This window comes from Haliaeetus albicilla, chromosome 17, assembly GCF_947461875.1.
Source record: "Haliaeetus albicilla chromosome 17, bHalAlb1.1, whole genome shotgun sequence".
In the NCBI taxonomy this organism is placed as follows: Eukaryota; Metazoa; Chordata; class Aves; order Accipitriformes; family Accipitridae; genus Haliaeetus; species Haliaeetus albicilla.
Window position 1 is genome coordinate 31,141,232 of NC_091499.1, and position 24,209 is coordinate 31,165,440.

The 24,209-nt window shown below is 51.6% G+C and overlaps 1 protein-coding gene across 13 annotated transcripts in view; it reads left to right on the forward strand.

Moving 5' to 3' along the window:
* SLC8A1 (solute carrier family 8 member A1) overlaps positions 1–24,209 on the forward strand; it is a 141,054-nt gene that overhangs the window by 113,488 nt on the left and 3,357 nt on the right. For 5 of the 13 annotated variants that reach the window (XM_069805219.1, XM_069805233.1, XM_069805227.1 and 2 more), the window contains exons 3-10: positions 9,670–9,776; positions 12,428–12,448; positions 13,258–13,275; positions 13,381–13,395; positions 14,052–14,120; positions 14,959–15,089; positions 16,266–16,365; positions 22,071–22,346. In XM_069805219.1, coding sequence (XP_069661320.1) covers positions 9,670–9,776; positions 12,428–12,448; positions 13,258–13,275; positions 13,381–13,395; positions 14,052–14,120; positions 14,959–15,089; positions 16,266–16,365; positions 22,071–22,346 — 737 coding nt within the window. Of the gene's footprint in view, positions 1–9,669; positions 9,777–10,118; positions 10,223–12,427; positions 12,449–13,257; positions 13,276–13,380; positions 13,396–14,051; positions 14,121–14,958; positions 15,090–16,265; positions 16,366–22,070; positions 22,347–24,209 lie in introns of all 13 variants that reach the window. The other 8 variants (XM_069805223.1, XM_069805221.1, XM_069805222.1 and 5 more) reach the window with 8 other exon arrangements.

The following is a 24,209-nucleotide window of genomic DNA, read 5'->3' on the forward strand; positions in this document are numbered from 1 at the left end:
ACCTGACTGACCAGCCAGGCACAAGGAGAAAAATCCCAGAAAGGCAGAATGGGGGGAAATGCCAGGTTTTGACTCTGAACCCTGCAGGCTTAGAAATGGGATTTGCAGGGTTTTTGTACTGAGCAAGGATGTTGGGCTGGGCTGAGCCCTGGGCAGTCAACCCTTTGCCTGCAGCACAGGCTGAATTTTTAGGGACTAATGGCAGTTTTTAGCTGGCATGGGCAGGGTTGTGCAAAGCCAGGGGAGAATTTATTTCTGCTCTGTCAGCTTTCCTAGGTGCCTTAAGCAATTGCTGGTGGGGGTGGTTTTGATCAAATTCACATCAAATGTGTTTTCCCTCCTAGTTGTTGTCACTTGTATTGCACCGTTAGTGCATGCTGTCCTTGGTGATCCAGATACTGATCTAGATGGAGTCTCTCCTGTTTGGTGCCCCAGTGATTGATTCTGCCTCCAGCAGGCACTCTGGGAGCTATAAGGACTGTGGATGACCATTACTAGACATGCATGGCAGTGGGATTGGGGAAGAACAGCAAAGCACTGTTTTGACCTGGTGTTACTCCAGGGGGAAGGTCACACCTTCAGCTGTCCTGGGACAGTGAAACATTTAAGCATGACCACGGGCTCAGGCCCTGTTTTGGGGCAGATCAAGAGAGTGCCATGCATCTTTGCGTAGCTGGCCCCTTGCAAGATGTGACATTGGCAGATGACTGAAGAATTGCATTAGCCAGAGTGCAAAATTCACAGTCAGATCAGAGCAAACCTCGAGGATTCCCCAGAAAAGCATTTCTGGTCTGACAAATCCTGCCCAATATGGTCTTCCCAAGAGGAGAGTCAAGCAGCAATCAGTCTAGCATGTGAAATCATCTTACCTGGCAATCGTCACTCCTGAAAAGTGTTTTCTGAGGCACTAAGCATCAGCTGTGCCTCAGAAGCTATTCGAGCAGCAACAGCTCTCAGTCCTCCTGTCTCTGCAAACCACCTCTCACATCTTGTATCTCCACAAGGCCAGGGAAGAACAGGCTGACTCCTTTTCCAGGATTTTCCTGGTAGTGATGCTCTGGAGCAGGCCAGTGTTATTTATTTGATCTGTATGTTGCCATTTAAATTCAATGCATCCTGAGGCCAGGGGAGCAGGTGGTTTATGCAGCCGTGGAAATGACAACACAGCCCTGTGGTCTTGCAAAGATTGATTCAGCAAGCCTTGGAGAAAGAGGTGGAGGGCAACCAAGAAAATAAGAGCAGCCAGATGAATTTTGGCTCCAGAGGTGGGGGGAGGATAGAGGGACCGGTTCCCCCTCCCTTTGTTTGCAGGTGTGCTCAGTCATGGGTTTGGTAGGCATTGGACGGTGCAGCCCCATGCAGACCTGGGCTCCTGGACCAGTAAAGCAAGCTGACACATCAGATCAGCTCACATCCACACTTCCCAAAGCACGCATCAGGCTTAGCTTCAGGCGGGTTTTCCTTTGCCCTCCATGTCATGTTTGCAGCATGATGCAGGCAAAATTTTCATTAAGTACAGACATTTAATGTCAGCAAGACTTGGTTCAGCAAAGGACCCGCATGGGTGATTCATGGGACATCTTACAAAGACGGGATCCCATCAGCAGGGACAGAAACCCTAATGAACCCTCTCCTCTGTCAGAGACCACAGAGACCACAGAGACCTCTGTGTAACAGCTAAAATCATGTGTGACACAAGGTCGTTCACATGATCTGGCCCATTTCTGTGCATCTTCTGTCCCTCAGGAAGGTGTGTCCCTGCACTGGCTGAGCCAGCATCGCATTGACCTCTCGTGTGTCCCCTGCCAGACACGTCCCCTGTGGCTGGGACGAACACCTCCACCGCAGACCTGGGTGTCTTTCTGCACGTGAGGCTGTCGCCTCCTCACCATCATTTGCAATTTTGTTGTCAACTGGTAGAAGAAAAGCCTGATCTGCTCCTTTTCCATCCAGCAGCAAGACAACTTCCCTCCTCAAGTAGCTGTCAGAAATTTGAGCAATGAAGCTGCTAATTACATAAAAGCGCTCACTGGTGCCCTGGTCGGAAGAGTTGTGTGCTGCAGGGAGCAGCTACGTGTCTTTGCGTCTATAACAGCACAGACAGGGCCTCGAGCCCCTGCAGCCTCCAGGGAGGCTCGCCAAGCAGATAAGGACAGCCAGGGAGATGGAGAGCAAAGCGTAGTGAAGGCAGGGATGGGGAGAGAAAGAGCTGCCTAGGTCTTGGCGGTTGGCTCCAGCCCGCCATGCTCTGGGGTCTGGTTCAGACTCCTCGCTGTGGCCACAGCCAGTTTGCACAGCCCTGGCCGCTGGTTCTGGCGGTGCCCAGCCCCGATGATAATTTGGGAGCTTTCTTCCCTCCGGCACCTGATCCCCTGCAGCAGCCCGCTTGCCCCTCTGCACAGGCACTGCCCAGCGCTTACATGAGCTGCACAGGGCAGGGAGTCTCCCAAACCACATGCCCATCTCTCGTGGCAAGCTTTAACTTCAGCTAATTAAGTGACTGGCTGACAAGCAGATGTATGAGAAATCAAAGTGACAGCTTTCTGCGGGAGTCTGAGAACACGTACTGGAATGGGCAGCACCAATGGATGTGGCTTTGAAAGGTCACTTCCAGAATGTGCATCCCTTGCGGCTATTCTCTCGCCGCGATCGCTGACCCTCTGGGTGGGGAGTGCTTGGCTGTTGGGGGGTCAGGGCTGGCAGCACCGGGCTGAGGTAACAGGACTCCACTCCCGACTGCCTACCCTGGATGTTGCAACTATGAATCTGCAGTTGAAAGTCCTCCAAGCTATTCATGTCGTTCTCCTGGGTGATCAGTGGAAGCTGGATGGGTGACAAGCTGCATAAGCGCATTGTTCCCTCTATTCATTCAGGAATAAGTGTCTGTCTCTCCAGGCAACAACAGCGTGCCATGTTCTCATGGGCAAGCTAGTTACTGATGGCTATAGCAGTTGGTTGGTTGTGTGTTTAGAGATGATAATTTTCCTGGCCCACTGGAGACACCATTACTGGCTACGTGCACTACTTCTTAGCTATTCCAGCCCCAGCTTATTGGTGATCTGGGCACAATGATGCTTCCTTAGTTGCGAGATCCCTGATCTAGGTGCACAGCAGTGTTGAGGTGGACAACATCTCTAGATTTGAAGGTTTCTGGATTAGAAGGTCTCTGGTCCAACCTCTTCTTAGAGGGCCAACATCAAAGCTAAAGCAAGTTGCTCAGGCAAGCTTTGAACATCTCCAAGGATGGAGGTAGCTGACCTCATTCTCTCACTCAGAAAAAAAAAAAAGCAAGCAGTTTTTAAAAGGCATGACTACAGTTCTGAAGGAGAGCTAAGAGATACGTTGTGCAGCAATGAAAACCACTTTTCGCCATGCTGAATCTGAGCAGCAGCTCTGCTCCTGGAGATCTGGCCCTATCAAGAAGCGCCCTGCAGGATGTCCTATCCCTCACCATGTCCTGCCTGGATCTCTCTGGAGCTGATTGCTGATGCCCTGGAAACAGCAAGCTCCCTTGGTCCTTGCAGTTCTGGTCACTTGTCTGAGTCATGAGAGGGTTTTCTGCCATTTCACATAACTAAGCAGTACAATGTAGATTGGGAATGGCAGGATTTTTGTGAGTATATTGAGGATTTCCACTGATGCACCGTGACTGTGCAGATATTCAGGTTTGAAATGAATGCAAAGGTCCAAGTAGGTTGTCACCAGTCATTCCTGGTGCCATCCGATCCCACAAGAGAGAAAAGGCTAGTGGAGGTAGGAGAGCCGGGAGTCCCAGCTCCTTACACCTCTGCCCAGGGCTGCGCCCATCTTCTCATGTGGCCTTGGTCAAAAAAATACTTGTAGACAAATATTCCCCTGTTTGTCTCTGTTCTGCTCCTGTCACTCTGTGCTAGACTCTGCTAGCTTGTTACATATGTACCTGTCCCTGCACATGCATGAGATTGCTCACAGGGTGCCTTCCCCAGCTGGCATTTTTCTCTAAGCATTAGCTCTCTTCTTGCCCTGTCTTTGCCATTGTACAAAGCCAGTTTGCTTGCCCATTGACAGGGGACATTTGGCCCCGTCCTGCCAGTGCCATGTCCCTGCCAGGGTCACCTGCAGGCAGGCGTCTGGGTGCTCTCTCTTGCCCGTTCCAGAGGTGTGCCCAGAACATGCAGGTGGGCTGGCACACTTGTGCCAAGTACACATCACCTCCTAAGAGCAGCTGTTTGCTGTCCATGACACTGAGCTGGTATTAGCAATCACATCGCTCTCCCTGGCACATGGGATACCACTAATGCCAAAAGCTTACTCAGGCTCAAAGGGAAATGGGAGAAATCTGCAGAGCATAGCTAAATACATAGAAAGCTGGTCTGATTAGGAAACTCCTGAGACACAAATAGCTGGGGCCTGGGAGAGTATCAGTTGGAAATACTGTCTATACACCCGTCCTGCTCTGGTATCCTCCTACTCCAAGGTGCTCTTGGCAGTTGTCAGGAGAAGAGGCTGTGCTGGATGGCCCTTGGGTCCGATCAGGTATAGCAGTTCTTCCCTTGGTGCACCATCCTTAGAGCATCACCAGCCAAGAGAACTTTTCCATGGGCTATTGTAACTAAGGTTTGTGGGGGAATGCTCTGTTAAAAGACTTTTACAGTTCGAATGAAATAGCATGGTTTGAAATGAAAACTAAATCCTGATGGAGAGCATTGGGCTTGGAGCAAGGGCAGAGATTTGTATGCCATGGTCACAAACATACCATCCTTCTCTTGTTGTTGCTGGGTGTCAGCAAGAGGAGAAGAGCTGGAGCTGCAATTCTGCAAGACTTGTTTTATTCTTTGATTTCCGGTACATAGAAATGAAACTCATTCTCTCAGCAATTGCCTTGGGTACAGACTCAGGGAAGAGCAATTTCTGGCACAGAAATGCAGGCGGTTGGATGCACCATGGATACCATCAGCCATCATTCTAGAGCAGGGCTCTTTAGCTCAACACCAATAGAAAGAAAACCCCAGCAGCAGCAGTGGTTTCCTCCAAACTTGCCCCGTGGTGGCACTGGGGCTCCCTGCAGCAGGTAGGGAGGAAGGCAGGAGGTGTGCCAAGCCTGGTGGTTTAGGGCACACAGAGCCTGGCTCGGCAGAGGGACCTCTAGCCCCAGGCACCCAAATGTGTTGGAGAGATGCTCCAGAAATTGCTCTTTCCCACCTGCAGTGTGACCGAGGGACTAAGCAGGAAAAAAATATATTCCAGCTTTTTCAAGGGCTGTGGTGTTGCACAGTCATGGGATCTTGAGTGTTTGGCTTAAATACTCAGCTCCTGGGAATGTTAGATTATGGCAGAAACACCACTTTCGTCCCCAAGGATTTGAGGGACCTTTGTGAGGATTTGAGGGACAGCTTGGAAGCACCATCTAGATGGATCCCAGATTCACACAAGGTGAAGAAAATGTGTAATGGTTTAGAAGCTGATTTAATCTTCTGTTTTAATCTTCTGTTTTTTCCCTCTGCCTGATGGATTTGGGACTCGTGGTTTCTGGCCCTGCAGTGAGTCAGCAGTGGGGGTTTCAGGGTGCTATACAGTGTCCCTTTTGTTTTCTGTTTACACAAGCACTATCATGTCTTGTGCTGAAAGAACCCCTGAGCCACAGGAGAGAGAGACTTGAAATGCAAATTTCAGCACATACTTGCGCTGTCGGGACTCTGGATCTCGGCATACTTCATCCCGCTGTGTCCAGCTAGGGAAACCAAGGGGTGGATGTCTCAGCAGCCCACGTCGCTCCGTGAGCCTTAGCAAGCTGTCCTGGCTCTGACAGGCGCTCCTGGTCTGCCTCATTCCTGCCATGTCTTGTAATGCAAGAACATCAGCCTCACACAGCAACACGTGCCTCTGAAAAAGAGGACTGCGGGCAGTGGGCTTGCAAAACTGGACACTGAATGCAGCAGGAGCACAGGACTAGGCGAGGCCACCTAAAACACGGGCTGCAATCCACAGCCTGCACGGGCAGCCCCACGCTAGCTCAATGCTGCTCACATCGTCACAGCCTGCGCTACCCAGCAAATCTCTGCCTGGGAGAGGAGCGAGAAGCAGAGACCATGTCAGAGGGTCCAGCAAGAGCAGGGTGTCATCAGCGCGTGTCCTAGATTACTGTAGAAAGCAGTCCTTCCTCTAGCGCAGGATAAATGGTGCAGTTGCCTGATCGTCCTGTCCTCATTCTGCACTGATCAAACCCTGCCGCAATGCCCCCGTGCACGCAGGACCCGACGGAGGGGCTTTGCAGCAGGCAAAAGGCAGCGTGGTGGAGATCAGGCATGCTCTAAGAATAGCCTGTGTTATTTTCACATACCTGCTGTTTCTCAAACAGGTGTGATCTCAAACACTATTAGGAGGTAATCCTTTTCTCCAGGATTGCAGTCTCATTCCAGGGACAAATTTGCCTTAGCAATTCTTGCTGATTGGAGATTCATCCAGAGAGCGGGCTTGCCATTTGTTCCTCCTACCCTTTCTCCCAAAAACCTTGTACAGCAGAAACAGCAGCAGTGCACGTCTACCCGGCACAGAGCACTTGCTCACACCCTAGAAAGATCACTTGGAAAACTGCATAATAGCAGCACCTGCTGGCAGTGGCACTTTAAGCCTCGAGGCCGCATTATTGAAGGAATTCCTATTGGTTTTGGGTCTAAGCATTAGGAAGAGCTTTTTTAATTGGCACCCAGGTTTCTTTTTGTGAGAGAGAATTATTCCATGGGGCTTTGAGGAATGCCACATGTGGCAAGCTGGAGCACACCCATAGGAAGTTTACGGCTTGATACCTCTGCTGCCCTCAGAATTGATGAAGACAGCTTTTTTAATTAACTTTCCTGAGAAAGGCTTTTTTTTTTTCATACAGGGGGGCAGGGTGCAGTGTACATTTTAATGGGAGTTGTCAGGAAAATTATTGATTTTGTTAGTAATGTTTTTGAAATTGTGCCATTCTGTTAATTCTGTCAGGTCCTCTTTGATAGCTTGGCTAAGAGCATTTTTGCATCCTTCATTAGTTTTTTAATACACGATAATTTCCCCTAACTCATCAATGCAAAGCAAGATCAGCTGCATGCTTAGTAACCATTTTTCCTATGTACAAACCTATTGCAGCAATAATTATAAACAGAACAAATTATTACAGATATTCATTATAAAATACAATTACACTGAGCCATACTGCGTTGTTACACTTTTCACAGCCATCACTTGCTCTTGAGTAAATGGTTTCATTATAAGCATGAAGGGCAAACTTAATACACTTCTGACTCATAGCAAACAGCACAAGAAATCATCCTGGCTGTTCCTCCAAGTGCTTGGCGGTGTTTGCTCTGAATGAGAATAAAATGTCGACTCTGCTGCCAAATACTTGTCAGCTTAACAGAGGGGTTCTGGGTGGCAGTACAGACGTGCAAGGAGGGGAGAAAGCCAGAAATTATGGCAGCATGGCCTGAATTTGACTCCCCTAGAGCGTGGCTTTCTTCCATGTTTATGGGTTTGCAGTGCTAAGACCTGCCAGGAACAGCAGATCCTTCTTGATCATATATTGGAGCAGCCTCGGGGCTGCTCCAACTTGTGCTGGCTGTGTGTGGAAAGCGCAGAGCAGCCAGGGATGGGGCAAGAGGTGTTTCTTCAAAGGATGGGACAGACAGGCTTGGGCAGGGGGAGACCGACTGGGAAGCTTGTTTAAGCAAGAGCATTCACAGAAGGACAGTGCCGTCAAGCATGGGGAAAAAGCAAACCCAGCCAGGAGATCGGCAGCAAGCAGGGGGCTGCAGACAGTCACTGCATTGCCTTTTTATTTCTTGTTGTTATTGCCTTCTTATTTCTTGACCTGGCAGCAATGCCACACGCGCGTAACAGTGAGCAGGGCACTCTGGGCAGGAGCAGGGGCTGCTGGATTTCTGCCCCCCCATCTTGTCTTTGCAAGGGCTTTGCACTGTAGGAAAGACCATAGTAGTCCCCCCCCACAATGCACTAGCCCCTTGTACCCCAGGGGTTTGGTCACCTTCTGGTGAGCAGCTTTCAGCTGGGTGTTTCTCAGCTACTTACATGAATCCCTGAAAAGAGCTGGGAAGCTTCTTCCGTGCTAATTTTTTCCCCGGTGAAGCAATTCGTTCACTCAATTTTCACTCTACTGGGTGCCTCAAGAAACAAATCTCTCTGCTGGTGGCCACAGCCTCCTGCAAGGCTTTTGCTCTTTGTGGTGCGTGCTTTGTGGCTGTGCTCTGAGCAGGGGCTGTGCCTTTGGACCTGCCCTGCTGATGCCGCAAGGGGTAAATTCGGCAACCCCGGGTGTCGTGGCTTAACCCTAGCCAGTAACTAAGCACCACACAGCCGCTCACTCATTTCCCCCCCACACCCAGTGGGATGGGGGAGAGAATCAGGAAAAAAAAGTAAAACTCGTGGGTTGAGATAAGAACGGTTTAATAGAACAGAAAAGAAGAAACTAATAATGATAATGATAACACTAATAAAATGACAATAGTAATAATAAAAGGATTGAAATATACAAGTGATGCACAACGTAATTGCTCACCACGCGCTGACCAACGCCCAGTTAGTCCCCAAGCAGCAATTCCCCCAGTCCCACTGCCCCCAGTTTATATACTGGGCATGATGTCACATGCTATGGAATATCCCTTTGGCCAGTTTGGGTCAGCCATCCAGGCTGTGTCCCCTCCCAACTTCTTGTGCCCCTCCAGCTTTCTCACTGGCTGGGCATGAGAAGCTGAAAATCCTTGACTTTTAGTATAAACACTACTTAGCAACAACTGAAAACATCCATGTGCTATCAACATTCTTCTCATCCTGAACTCAAAAACATAGCGCTATACCAGCTACTAGGAAGAAAATTAACCCTATCCCAGCTGAAACCAGGACACTGAACCATGTGAGAAAAAGACTTGCTGCAGAACTCTCAAACAGGAGAGAACCAAACCTTCAGAGCTTGGGGAAGGATGTGCTGGTTGCAAAGGAAAATAAAAATGTCAAATCTCACCACGAGTGAAGCTTTCCTGCCCTAACCAGAAAGACTGTCTTTCCCTTATGTTCCCTCCACGGAAAAAGTCCTAACTCCAGCATCCCTTTTGAACTTCTGAATTGGAGCCTCCAAAGCCCAAACCGAGCAGCTGATCATGATGTTGAGCACGGATCTGCTGTGCCTGGCAAGACAGAGCCTCGTCCGTGCGCAGGGGCTGGTTTAAGCAGCACATCATGCTTTCAGGGGCTTGGTCCATGCTGGTTCCCAGTGCTCGTGTCGCCGGGAGCCTGTGCAGTGTGTACAACCTGTCAGGGGGCTGTTCTGTACCCTGGGCTTTTGGAAAGGGAAGGGATGTGTCTCGCTGCCCCCAGGCCGAGGCATCTCTGGAGGAGGCTGATCCAGGCTGCGTCATGTCCAGCCGTGGCCTCTGGCCATGCCAGCGAGGATGGTACCCTGCGAGCTGCTGGTGCTCTGTCCCTGTGGTCCGTGCTCATCCTGAGGCAGGCTGGGCCCATCAGCTCCTGCCCTTCGCTTTCGGCTGTGCTGCCCCTCCAGCCTGTGCTACCAAACCCACTGTTTCCTGTCCGCAGCCCCCTTTCCTGCCATTTCCACCCTCCTCTTCCTCTCCCTGTCTCCCCTCCTCCCTTTTCCGCCCTTACTCTTCAATCTCTATTTCTTCTTCTCTGTTCCAGCAAAACGATATCAATCAAGGTGATAGATGATGAGGAGTATGAGAAAAACAAGACCTTCTACCTAGAGATCGGGGAGCCCCGGCTTGTGGAGATGAGTGAGAAGAAAGGTGGGGGACGTGCTCCAGGGCTGAGCCCAGCCTGTGTGTCCCTGTCTGGCTCACTCATGCCTGGCACCTGCAACACCACGCTCACATCCCCAACGCCTATGGAAAAGGGCAGGAGCGAGGACACTTCCCACCCCTCCCGAAGTCAGCCTTTCCCCAGCCCGCCGAGGTCCAACGCCAGCCGGGCGGTGGGGATGCTCCTGCCCTTCCCCATACGCCCCAGGAGGGATGTGCAGCCGCTTCCCCCCACCCGACCATCTCCGGCACCACGGCACCTGGGCGGACGTGAACTGCATGCGTGTGTGATGCCAATCATGTGTTTGCCTTTGTCTTGTGTTCCCACAGGAAATTCATTACCCTTAGAGTACTTGACCGTGAGGAGTATGAGAAAGAGTGCAGTTTCTTCCTTGTGCTTGGGGACCCGGTGTGGCTACGACGAGGAGTGAAAGGTGTGAGAGTAAAACCAGACCAGCTCTTGAGACGCTGCCGTCCGCTTTCTCTGTGTCTCCCTACTCTCACACTCCTTTCTCCTCGCACTTTGGCTCCCGGCCGTTTTGCCCTCCCTCCTTCAAAGCTTGGCCACTGCACCTTTTTGCTCTGTTTTCTTTCCTCTTTCATTTGGGGAGGACTGTCTCACTCACAAGGGCCCCCCGGGAGCAAGGCACGCTCCCAGGAGGGCTCTGGAGCACCCACGCAGGGGACGATGAGCATCGCCAGCCCCCAGAGACATTTTGGGCGCGCTGCCCTGCCGCGTCGCAGCTAGACCTTCATTTAATTGAGTAGAAAATTCAGTCTCGAGAAGAAAAAAGGCAATGCTGCATCATTTCTATCAGAAGATAAAATAGCCTTCGCTTGAAATAAAATGCATGGCCAGAGCAGTAATTTTAGCCTTTTTATACTGGCACTAGTCTCTGAAAATAGCTGAGAATCACGGCACCAGCAGGTAATACTGTAAGATGCAATCAGTCTAGGAGAAATCAGGTTATGCTCAAATAAAGTTTCATGGCTCTGCAGTGGATAATAGCTTCTCATAGGAATAATAAAAACAATTGCCTCTTTCATCACATTTCTAAACCAACTGCAAACCTCCCCAAAAAGACAGAGTTCACTTATTTTTCCATGCATCTGTTTCTGCTACGAAATTAAGTGAAAATTAATGGCAACAGCTAATTCTGCGCAGTATTGGTGGCTGAGCAAGAAGCAGTTTTAGAGTTACTTAAGATAATTAGTTGCCCTACAAGAGACCCTTATTAAACCCTTTGTAAAAAGTTGGCAGCAGCATTTGGTCTGTCTGCCTTGGAGCTGCTTTCTAATTTCTGGGACATAAGCTCTCCCTTCAGCAGGCATGGGGTTGTAATACATTATTTGTTCAGGACAGAGAGGGCCCCCAGCGGTCCCCATGCTGAGTGGGGACGTGCTGCTGCATTTCAGGCTAAAAACGCAGCCGGCAGCGATGCCACGTTCCCCTTCAGCGCTGGTGCCGTCTAGGTCAGCTGCATTGTCCCCTGCCTCAGGTTTCCTGCTGGTTTATGTGACTAGCTAGCAGAAGCAAGGCTAAAAAATCAGACACGCTGGCATGGCCCAGGCTCTGCAGGTGGGATTCGTATCATTAAATGGTGCCAGTGGCATCTATGGAGCATAGCCAGTGTTGCCAAGGATAAAGTGACACATGGACAACTCAACTCGGCAGCTCCGGATTTGCCTAGCTTCACAGGGACCAGCGTGGGCTCAGCCTTGTGAGCCTGGCAAGAGCAAACACGCTTTCCAGGCCCCAGTTTTGAGAATCATGGTACCAGCTCATGAGATCCCAGCTGAAATTTTTAATTAAAAATAGAAGGAAAAGGAAAGAAAGTTCGTCATCCTCCTGGTCACAAAGATAACTGAGGAAACCCAGGGGAAGCTCAGCTTTGCAAACTCACTAGCTGGAAGGCAAGTCAAGATTTTAAAGGATGCTAGTTGCTGCTTTGGCCATGCAATGTTTTTTGTACTTGGTTTTGTATGAAAGGCAGCAAGGCAGGGCGAGCTGTGTGCTCAGCACCCTGGAGACAAGAGCATCTCTGAAATGTCACCCTTAGGCCATGTAGCCATGGTGAGGTCCACACCTCAGAGGCCAGAGACCCACCAGTGCCCTAAGGGAGAGGCTTTTTCTTCTGTTTTGGAGACCTAAAAAGTTGAGCGACAAGATCCTTGAGCCAAGCCTTGCCACAGACTTTTCTTCTCTCATTATATACGCCAGAAGCACAGCTGCCTGGTTGGAGCTATCGCTCCCCATTAGGAAGCTGGAGGAGGTCAAAGCCAGTAGCCGCTGCACATGGGACATCTTGTGTCCTCCCCCAGGGCAGAACTGCCTCTGAGACCAATGGAAGATCTTGCACATACAATTCAAAGGGGAAAAATGAATTTTTGGCGTGTGCCTTTTAATCACATATCCACCCGATGTTTGCAATAGTTTTTATTTTAAATCCACAATCCCATGAAACATTTCTGTTCCTTTATTTTTAGTGCCTTTCTCTCAACACTAATGGTATCCTGCAGCTTTACAGATCTGAAATCTCTGCCCTGGGATCTGGAGTCTTTCTGTGGATATCCCTTTTGATTTCATTATTCATTTACTTTTCTTCTTCTGTGTTTGTCTCTGTCTGTCTCCTTCACAGCCCTGTTGTTGAATGAGCTTGGTAAGCGCGCATTTGTTTTTCTTTTACATTTTTCCAGTTTGTCTGCGTATTTTCGGAGACAATTGATTTTGCTTGACATTTTTCTTTGTTCACAACATTCTCTTTTAGGGTGGTCAGCACTACTTAAGTAAGCTCAGGTATCTAATGCCACATCTTTCCTTGGAGTAAAGCCCCAAAGTCACTAAAGTTAATGAGCGGTAACCTGCTGTGGCGAGGAGCATTTTTCGGGAGTGGCGTTGTTACAGCCATAGTAAACCCGCCGACACCCCGAGCTACAAACCTGCGCCGTGCAAATTAACCCATAGCCTTTTACACTGGCATGGCAGAAACAGGATTGCCTGATGACTTCTTAGGGATGCTTGTGGCTGGACAGGAAAGTTGGCCGATCCTTTCTGAAGAGACGATGCAAACTTTGCCTCCAGTCTTGGGGAGATTTAGAGCCCACCCAGCCTCTGAATTTCTTTGCTGGCCATCCCCAGGATAGGGCGGCCAGGGAGGGAAGCAAAGCTGCCCTCAGTCCCCGCAATACCCGCAGACCCAGGGCAGGCTCGCACTGGTTTTGCCCACTCCGCAGCATATATTGGGTACTTGGGGGTGGCAGCTTACAGGTGTGGGTTGAAAAGCCTGTGTTCAGGTCTCCCCGCACTATCCCTGGGGCGCGTGTCGGGGAGCAGCCCCCCCATGTCCGCAGTCCCTGGCCGTGGGGCAGGGAAGGACCACTACGTCCCTGCGGGCTGCAGGGTGTCCGTGTTGCTGTGCTGATGCTAATCCTCTCTCTCTCTCTCTCTCTCATTTTTGGTTTCATCTAGGTGGCTTCACCATCACAGGTATGGATTTCTGCTCTCCCCCCCCCCCTTCCCTCCTTTTAATGGCCAAATGCTCACCCCGCTCTTTCCTCTTGGTTTCCTCTTTGCTTTTGTTCTGTCCTGGAGGGAAACTCTGGAAGGGTAAGAAGGCACCGTGCCGCGGCCCCACGTCCCCAGCCAGTCACACTAACGCCGTGTCCTCTCACAGAGTGCTCTGCCTGCCGCACACACCTAACCCCCACCTCGGGGGGGGTCAGCCGTCACCCCTGAAGCAACAGGCAGGCCCCCCCCCCATCTCTTGGAGCAGGGGGCTTTCTCCACTTGATCCAGCCTTCCCCTCCCCGCACAGAAGGTGTGCACGGGGCTCTGCACGGCACGGGGAGCTTGTCCTCGCTTCCCAGGCTGCGGCCAGGGCGCCCGAGCACTGCGGGAGGTGTGGGACCCCACAGCTGTTTCAGGCACGCAGCCCGTGGTTTGCTCATCCTTCACCCATCACTAGGCTGAGCGCTGCAGGGGAAGAAGGTCCCGGGTCCCGCATGTTGCAAAGCAGCCCCTTGGGAGCCCTGGAAACAATAGTTCAGACTAAGGAGGCTCTGGCCGTGAGGCCAGTCCCTTGGACCAGCAGGAGGAGAAGGGCTTTCCCACAGTGTGGTGCCACCCGTGCAGATGAGAGGCAGCCGTCAAGGGAGCAACGCTAACCATGTGTGAAGTAGGAGTAGAGCTTACTAACTGCACAGCGGCGGTTTGCACGGGGCATACAGTCCCTCCTGCTGATCTCCTACTGATCGCTTTGATAGGCAAACCTGTCTTCAGGAAGGTCCAGGCTAGAGATCATCCTCTTCCTTGCACCGTGGTCACCATCCGAGGTACCGGCAGCGTGACGCACGAGGGCCGCGGCGGTCTAACACGGACTGACTGGGGTGTTTGCCTACTGACAGTTTAACTCATGTCTCCAGTGAATCCAGCCCTTTTTAGCACTGATGCCGCGCTCGTCCCTGGGGCGGGCTGGAACAGAGCTCAGTGGGGGTCTGCAGTGACAAAAGCCGTGCTGCCAGGGGTCCCCGTGCCCCAAAGGTTGCATGGATGCCAGTGGTGGTGCAGACCTGCTCCGTTGCTCTGCAGCCCCTCCACTGCCTCCTCTCACAGGGTTTGGGGCCCAGCCATGCCCTGTGGATAGCTCCTTGCACCTGTATGTCTCCAGCCCCACCATCACAGCAGGAGTTTCATGCTGTCCAGCTGCCGGCCCCTTCCCCAAGGTAAAGGCCTGCTCGGAAGGAGGCAGAGCCAAGATTTCATACCCATCTCAGCCCTGGGGCTGCTGGCAGCTCTCTTTGGTTGTAACAGATAGAAATGTCCTGACCATGCACCAGTGCAGACCTGGAGACCTGGGAAACAGTGCAGCCCTAGGGATGCTCTGTCCCCTCCCAGCATCCCTGTAGGAGAGGCAGCAGGTACCAGGCGATAAGCTGTTTCCCAGCCCTGAAGGTGAACTGGACTTCTTTTGAGGTTGGACGAGTTGCAGACCTCTTGCAAGCATTTCCCAGCAAAACTACCTTGTCTATTGCTCCATGACCTCCTCCTTCTCAGCTGCTCTGTCGCTCACGCTCCCACCCAGAGGCTTCCTGACCTCCCCCTCTGATGGGAAGCCAGCTCCAGAGAGTGACCAGCAGGGCCTGGCTCACCGATGGGCTCTTTGCTTTGCAGAGGAGGATGAAGAAAAGCAGCCACTGACCAGCAAGGAGGAGGAAGAGCGTCGAATCGCCGAGTTGGGGCGCCCAGTCCTGGGGGAGCACACCAAGCTCGAAGTCATCATTGAGGAATCCTACGAGTTCAAGGTACTGTCCACATCCCCTGTCCTTGTTTTTCTTCTCCAGCTGGGGACCCTCCTTTTGCATTTGCACGGCATTGGCAAGCACACGCTGATGGTATTGCAGCAAAATGAGGCAGCTCCTGGCATCACAAGGTCTCAGAGCAGGAGCGAGGGACGCTTTGAAAGGTAGCTGAGCCAAGGCATGATGAAAGGGTGAGGGTCACTCCAGTGAGATGGCTGTGGGTTAAAACGCACTCTGCATCCTCATTAGCCTGGCCATTAGCCCACAGCCATGGTCCTTGGGGGATGATCCCAGCCTTCCTGTCCCATTCGCAGACTGTGGTTATTATTATACAAGCACATCAGTCTGGTGAGCCTAAGAGTTGACAGGGCTCCAAAATGCTGCACGTTGCTTTAAAATATAACCTTGTCCTCACAGTGGTGTGCTACACCCAGGTCCTACTTACAGGCGGTCTTGAGTGAGCCCCGAGCCTGGGACTCCCAGCGCGAAGGGCTGATACCCTAAATGCAAGTAATGGCTGTGAAGCTAAGCTGCCATGAATGCGTGTGCCAGACCAAGAGCTGAAAACTGGCCATTGCATTATCTTTTCCATTTTTCTGCAGTACAAAAAATAACAGACCGCCCTCACTGTGTCGCGGCGGTGGCTGCCTCCCTCCCTTGGTTTCACTGCCCACCGTCAGCGTGTGCCTGAGGCATCCCAGCGGGAGGGCAGCCCTCAGGCTGCCTGCCCAGGAACGTTGCCTACCCACTGCTGCCACAGCACCTTCCCTGCTGGCACTGAGCTCCAGCTCCTGGGCGGCACAGGGAGGTGGAGCCCAGCTCTACAACTGGGCCTTGATCAAGTTCCAGAGAGTGCTTTGAAGCAGTCCAGTAAAAATTCTTCCCAAGGCGTTGGGAACGACAGGAGCTGTGGCACCTCAGCACTATTTGCTGTTAAACCTCCACTGAGATGGTGCAAACTCCCATCATGAGCAGGTTTCAAAAGGTCTTTTTGAGCAGCAGCAAGGGGAATTGCAAGTACTTACATTTGCTTTCACTGCTGGGGCTCTTGACCTGAGCTTAAAATCTGCTAAGCTCTTTCCATAAGTGCATGGCTGTAAGCACTAGTGCCAGTGGATTTTAGCCCAGCATCTCCAGCCCGATAGCCCCTAATTCTCGCCTCTGCATCTCCATCCACAGAACACAGTGGACAAGCTCATTAAGAAGACGAACCTGGCCCTGGTGGTTGGCACAAACAGCTGGAGGGAGCAGTTTATTGAGGCTATTACTGTCAGCGCAGGTGAGTTTGGACCACAGCTCCAGTTGAATTACCATCAGCCTCGCTCGTGTCTTGGCTTGGCTGTATCAGTAATACAGACCGTAGTGGAGCAGCAGGAGGCAAAACGAGTGGCAGAGTTATTTACAGTGCCTGCATAAATAAGACAGCTGATTAAACCCTTTCGTGAGAGCACCTTGTCTGATGTGTAGGAAACCTCCTGCACTGTGTGTCTCTAGCACCCGGCAGAGAAACACCCTGGCTGTTACCAGATGGCAGAGGGGAAAAGTCATTTCAGTGAGAGAGATTTGGGAGGTCAACAGTGTGTAAATTCAGAGTGGCATAAATGATGCTGGAGTGAAGCAGCAGTGCTCCCCATCCCTGGTGCTCCCCGTACTGCTGTGATGAGGACAATGCGGTAGCGAGGGTGCCAAGCCCTGAAGACAGCCGCCGAGCCACCCTCTCTGTCGGCCAAAATTTGTCCTTGACCCCCTGCTTTCAGGAGCTCCTGCTGCTCCAGACAGCTGTGGCTGGAGGTAATTAATGGCTCAGCACCCCAAGAGCTGTAGCAGCACATGATATCTGTGGTCATATCAGATCATATTTGATCATATCCTTCTTCTCTTGGACAATTGCCTTTCCCCCAGAAATGCCCTGTTCTACTGTTTTCACAGGCACCAGTGCCACGTTTACCAGTATGCCCAGTATAGGATACATCAGCATTGCCACATCTGTGGAAGGTTAAAGAAAGGTGGTCTCCTCCAGATGTGGTTCTAACAGCTGGAGACACTATAACTCACTGGCTAGATGTTACCACCTCACAGCCCAGCAGCTTGGGCTGTGTGTGTGCAGGCATTAGGGCAAAATCAACCAGCTTAAATTAAATCACTGGGGAAGGCAATTTGAGCTCATCTGGCTAATTGTGCATTGAAATGCGTGGGGGAACATTCACACTTCCTACCTCGAGCTCTGCTGTACAGGGTAATCTCTGCCCAGCACAAAGTAATTAAAAGTGATTGCCGTACCATTTATTCTCTGCCTCTGAAAATGAGGATAGGACATTGTGCAGCAGCTATCTCCTCAAATTGTGATCCCTCCTCTTGTAGCATAGCTATTCTTAGAGCCTCCAGCCAAGAGCCTTCCATTATTTTGGATACAGCATGAACATATCATGCAAGACAATCCTTGCTGCAGGTTTTGTAGCTAATACAACTAAACTAATCTATGCCAGAATCAATTATTAAATTGCATCCCATATTAAAGCAAAGATAATCACTGGTACTTGGATCCCATCTCTGTGACACAGGTAAAGACTGCAGTTATGTGAAAGCCCCATTGCCACCGTGTCTTGAATATACAGCCACCATCAGTGCTAACAGGACGATTAACAAACATTTAATAAATGTGGCATATTTTGGTGGACATGAGCTGTCCCTTGCAGATGGGGAACAGTAGTTTGTCTCTGAGCTCTGGACCTGCTTTTTTGCCAGGATTTAGCTCCTCAAGCTTTGTGCCAGGCAAGTTAAAATGCCTCAAACACTGGAGTTTGGGTTTGAGTTTTCCCCTGCAGCCCACCATGGAGCACAGGTGAAAGTCACACACTGCCACTTCAAAATGTAATATCCCAGCTGAGAAAAGACACACTAAACGCCCATTTCCCACCCAGTGAGCAACCAGCAGCAGTGTTGGCATGCTGAGCGATGGAGCAGCAGGAGGTCAGGTCTGTGGAAGGGCAGTGCAGGTGCGGGCAAGACTGTGCCACACCATGCCGTGCCATCCTGCGCTGTCCGCAGGGCTGAGCTGGAGCCTCTCACCCATAGCTGCCTTTGGGGTGCACCCAACAGCCCATAAAGTTTCTTCCACAGCAAAAACATCCTGGGGTTTGTGAGCCTGTTCCTGAATGCACCCCGGGGTCACCATCCGACCTCACTCTGCGTTTCAAGTCACCTTCACAGGATCTGGTCAGCTCTTCAAAAGAGAGACGTTATTGCTGCTTAATAAAATGATAGACAGATCTGGATGAGTGTTATGACAGTGGCACTCATGTTCACTTTTCAGTCTGTTTTATCATCTCCATAAAGGTTTAGATCCATGACAGTACTGCTGCCATGCAGCTTGGGAGAGAAAATACCTGCTGCAAAATTACAGTGTGAGCACAGCACAGTGTATCCTGCCAGTACCAGCCTTTGTGCAACGAGCAAAACAATGAGGCTAGCATAGGCTTCCCAGGTTAAAAAACTGTTCCTTATCTTCACAACAATGCACAGGAATAGGGTATTTATATCTGCCAAAATAATAACACCATGCCACGGATTAGCTACTGGTTCTGCCATAGTGAGTTTGAAGCTTTAAAGCCAAGCAACGCAGAATTTTCCATCAAGTTTTTGTAGAGACATGAAGTTTCCCATTGCCTCTATCGTATGTTTGGTCTTGATCTGCAAAGGTGCTTTGAAGACAAACGATGTGTGCAAAGTTGCACCCCAACAGGGTGCCGGGTAGGACTTTTCCCTGGTTCGTCATGGCTTTATTTAGCCAAATATTGAAAACCTCCAAAGACGATGTCCATCAGCCAGGGTACATGTCCCAGGGCTGCACCACCCTCCTGAAGGAGATGTTTCTCCTGATGTTACGACCCAAGTTGCAGTCTGTGGCCGTTGCCCCTTGTATCACTTGTCAGTGCAGAGGCGAGTTTCACTCCATCCCCTCTGTACATGCCCTCCAAGTCACTGTAGGCTGTTGCTTGGTCCCCTCCAACCTCCTCTCCTCCTGATTCACCAAGCCATCTCCTTCCACCTCTCCCCATAGGCAACATCCTCCAGGCTCCAATCATCTTGGTGGCCCCACTGAATCCCCTCCAGTTTCACCCCCGTCCTCACGTGGGATGCCATACCCCCTCTGTACAGACAGATACCTGCATTAGAAGCCCTCTCCTGCCGTGCTCTCGCTGGCTCCGTCACTGCCCTCTCCCCTGCAGCCGCATCTCTGCTGAGAGCCCCAAGGATGCCAGCAGAGTGCAAGGATTACCTGTGCCGGAGCTGGGCCAAACCAAGACCAGGTTGGCTCCCTTAACAGGTTACCACATCTCTGGAGGGTGATCACAATCTGGATGATCCCTGGGCCTTTTCCTTTTCTTGCTCCCATGTACCGTGCACTCTCTGCGGGACCACAAAGGGGAATAGCCAAGAGGTGAAACTTCAGTGCGCAGGGTTTGGCCACCACTTTCCCAGGAAGGATGCCATGTCTTGATCCCCCAATTGGCTTTTCATCACCACCTTTGCGATGAGGCAGAAAGCTATTGTTGTTATCAGCAGCAACAGAGCAAGCAGCTCACCAGCAGCTTCCCCCAGTAACTCTGTTGTCACGGCACAGAGCCACCATTCAAACACGGGGTTAATTGATACCCGCGTAGTGGTACACAGCATACAGCAAGACCGTTTTGTTCTCCCTGTAGGAGGCTTTATAAATTTTGTTATTCAATCAAACATCCACATTGTGGAGGAAGATGTGAAAGGAGGAATGTTCACCCTGGCCAGCAGTGGGGCAGAAAAAAACAGCACGGTCTCATTCAAATGCTTTACGCCAGCCTGATCAGTACTGTGGCTGCTGGGAGAAGCAGCTTTTCCCAGGCATGGAGCCATCATCCCTTTAAACCCAGTGTCTGGTGAGGTGGGACCTCGTCCCCTCACCCACTGTGGTGGAGCAGAGCAGAGGCTCAGGTCTCACTGGGTGCTCTTGGCTACTCTGGGACTTGGCCCCTTTTTCCTGCCATCCCAAGGTGTCCTCCAGGGAAGGAGAGCCAGGGTCACTCATGCCGTCTGACAGGGATGGACTGCACGTTGCATCCTCCCATTGGTAAGGAGCTTCTTCCAACAGCCGTGCAGGGAGATCTGGTGGTCCACAGCCTTGGAGGGGAAAAAAAATGCATCAAAGACAATGACAAATCACCAACCCGAGTGCAAGGGATGTCTTTAACACAAGTTGCAATGGCCTTGGAATCCCCGATGTCCGTGACTTAGAAACCCATCCTTGTTCCTTGAGGGCAGCAGGAAGGCTCCCACTGATTTCATTGGGAAAGCGTCACCTCCCCTTCATGCCCAGGGGTGGTTCCAGCATGAGCAGGAGGAGTTTTTGACCACTGTGCCACGCTGGGGGAGCTCCACATTTGCCACGCAGCCCGCCCAGAGGACAGGCTGGCCGGTGGGCTCGTGAGATGCCACGTCTGAGCTGCTGGAGGTCACCAGCCCCAAGGGGCTCACTGGTCCAGTCAGCCCCGCACAATGGGGACTCCCTGGAGGCTGGATGCCAAGTGGCTTTGGAGAGACAGGTGAGGTGTTGACACCTGGAGCAGGGAAGGGAGAAACTGAGACACCCGCCTGGATCCCCATGGTCCTGCTGGGACTGACAAGGTGAAGATGTGCTGGGCCAGTGCCAGGGGAAGGGGCCGAGGAACCAGGGGAGGGGGCCAGGACGGTCCGACGTCTGCTGAGCTCTTTCCCTGTGACCCACAGGAGAGCTTCTGGGCACGAGCCAGCCTGCATATCCAGGGGGCATGGCTGTGGGTGCGTAACTCCCTGAGAGCCTCTGGGGGCATGCAGCAGCTGGCACTCAGGGTCCGAGAGCCCCCGGGACATCAGGCAGGATGGGCATGAGGACTCGCATCCCCAACTCCTCATCTGTGCTGGAGACCCAGGTCTTGCAGGTGCCGCGGGGGCCACAGCCGTGAGCAGCGGTGTGCTGCGCAGGGCTGAGCACTCAGCACAGCACCAGGAGAGCCAGGGTCCAATCCACACAATGTGCCTGGTGAGCAGAGATGGGGCCAGGACTGCTGGCAGTCTCAAGCTGGGAGAATGACCCCTGCAAGGCATTAACAACAGATTGGTGAGAAGTGGAGCACTGACCTGGATCAGGGACAGAAAACAAAGAGAAGGAAAGTGCATTTTTGCTGTGACAAATGATGCCCCATAGCTGGCTCATGACCTGCGGTGCTTGACAGTTACCTGAAAGGTGTGCAAATGGGAAAATGTTTTCTTGTGCAGGGAGAACCCACTGACCTGGGTCAGACCAGACTGAAAGGAATGGGCAGCCAGAGCTCGTAGGGAGGCGTGTGAAGGGGCAGGGAAATACAACAGGGAAGGACAGTCAGCAGTGATGGACCGGGGAGGTTTTAGAGCAGGTGTTCTTTATGGCTGGACCCCAATTTGTAGAGCTAGCAGCTCAGCAGCCACACAAACCAGCCGTCTTTCCAGAGAGCTGGAGGCAATCACAGGCACTTGTGAAAAGCCGCTCAAAAAGGGCTTCCTTAGGGGAGTCTCCATGAGGCATATGTTGCTCTTGGTGGGTTTGCCCACCCCAATTGGCTCCAGCCAGTGTGAGGCTGGTCGTTTCCCACGTCTTCTGGGGAAAGGGCTCCTGAGCAGGGGCTGAGTCCCAGAAAGCATCTGGTGGTTCAATTCAGGCAGAGGCGCTGGCCCAAGGCTCTGCAATTTCTGAAGTGCAGGTTGGTTTTCGAAACTAATGCCTTTGGAGGGTGTCTGTGCCGTGGAAAGGGGCCAGGAAAGGCCATCAAGCCCCTCTGATGATCGCCCAGAAAATAAGATATGTGGAAGTCAAGGCCTTCTAGGGCCCAAATCATGAGAGAAGGCATTTGGGGGGCTGCCGTATGTACAGGAGCTTTGCCCAGCCTCCCTCAGGATGGGCGAGTCTAATCAGGCACTGGTGGTTTTCTCCAGGGGAAGATGACGATGACGATGAATGTGGGGAGGAGAAGCTGCCCTCCTGCTTCGACTACGTGATGCACTTTCTGACTGTCTTCTGGAAGGTCCTTTTTGCCTTCGTGCCCCCGACAGACTACTGGAATGGCTGGGCTTGCTTTGTTGTCTCCATCCTCATGATCGGCCTCCTGACAGCTTTCATCGGTGACCTGGCATCCCACTTCGGCTGCACCATTGGCTTGAAGGACTCGGTCACCGCAGTCGTGTTTGTCGCACTGGGGACGTCAGTGCCAGGTAAGGACAACAGCAGGATTTGTTGTAAAGGTCCATTTCTGCCCAGTCTGGGTTTGGGTTTGGGCTGGGAAAGCTGGGCACAGTGTGGTCCTTGGCTGTGCTCTGCAGGACCCCCAAGGATAGATATGAGGTGAATGTGGAAGTTGTTTTTCAGTCTCAGGTGGGCAGGGAGGATGGAACCAGGATGTGGATTCAGTCCACAAAATTATTTCAAGGACCTTGCCCTTGCAAAGACTGTGAAGTGTCTATTTCTGTGGACAGCCTCCACAGCATCCACTCTCAGAGTAGGAAATTGGTCTTTGATTAAAACGCTGCCTGTGTTGGCAGTCTTGCACTTTCTGAGCATCTGCTCCTTTAACCTTGCGTCCCGTTAGGTGGTAGTCCATACTCAGGGTGCATCATCCCCCACAGACACCTTTGTGTGAGACCAGGGTCAACTTTGGTTCAGATGGATCAAGGTGAGATCGCTGAGCTGGGGGAGCTGCTCGAAATGCAACTTGTGAAGCCCGTAGAAGGCCCCGGCCCCACAAATGTTTGGAGACGTGTCTCTGATCGAATGGTCACCCAGCCTCAGAAGACAGCAGAGACTGAGGGCTGACCAGGGAGAGAAAAAAAAACATGAGTTTCCATACCTACATACCACTTTGTACATACCAATGCACATTGATTTGCTGCAACCCAGCCAACTTGCTGCAACTGGCTCAGCAAAGGGCCCCTCTTAGGGATGAACCAGTGCACTGAAGAGGATGGTCCCAGTGACACGGTTTCTCTGGGAAGTCCCATGTCAGCTTGTGTGAGAGGGCCTGTGCCTTTCTCTCACCTTACTGCATGTGCTGTGCTGGCTAGGCAGAGCCTGGTTCCCAGAGAAGGGGCTCTACCCCAACCCAACCACCCCTCACGTCGGTCACACCTTCCCTCGCCACCCCAGACTTCCAGTGATCAGCACTCAGGTGCTTGAAGGTCTTGAAATTGTCCTAAAGCTATCAGATCCCAAAAAAGAAGCAGCAGAACCAAAAGGAAGAATAGATTAGGGCCAGAAACAGAAGAAGTAGCATTTTTTAGACCTCTGGCACTAGAGCTTTTAGGCGCGAGGTTTGCAGGGCTGTCTCACACCCTTGACAGTGAAAATCTTCCCTCCTGCTTTTGTCAACAAAGGGTAGCATTTAAGAAGTTCTTTTTAGGGTACATTTGGCTACTCTTGTTTGAACTAGCAGATGCTCCCCAACTGTGTTGTGTTAGCTGGGTGCTAGTTGGTCTCCTCCACACCTGCCTTCCAGGAGGCAGGCAGACAGGCATCAGACAAATGTGCAGTGAAAACAAGACTGACGGGGACCTTCCCTGCATTAAAAGCACCGCTCAAGCTTGCAGAAGTGTGCATGGTTGTTTCCGCACTCTGCATGGCACTGGCAGTGTGCCCCATCCATCCTCCCACAGTGGCAGCTGGAGAGCCACAGAGGCATCAGCATTGTCCCACAACACCATTACTGCACCGTGACCAAGGCTGAGATCAGGGTGAAATCCCTTTTCCTTCCCTCAGCAGTCAGATGCACTTCCATGGGAGCTTTTCTAAAAAAATAAAGCAGCCTTTTGATTTCTTTGCTGCAAATGGCCCCTCTCGCTGTGCTTATAGGTGCCCAGACCCTCCCGTTACATGAAACTGGGTCTTCGTGCCAGGCTGAGCTTCACCGTCTCACCTTGGAGTCCCACAGGGAAGGAGCGTAAAGGAAACTCTGTAGAATTAAAAAACATGAAATCTGACCTCACCGTTTTCTTTTTCTGAGCCACACTCTGCTGCCTGTACCCAAGGTGATGTGGAAGTGCAGATGAGTTAAGGATTCATCTTCTCATTGTTAGCTGAGAGTG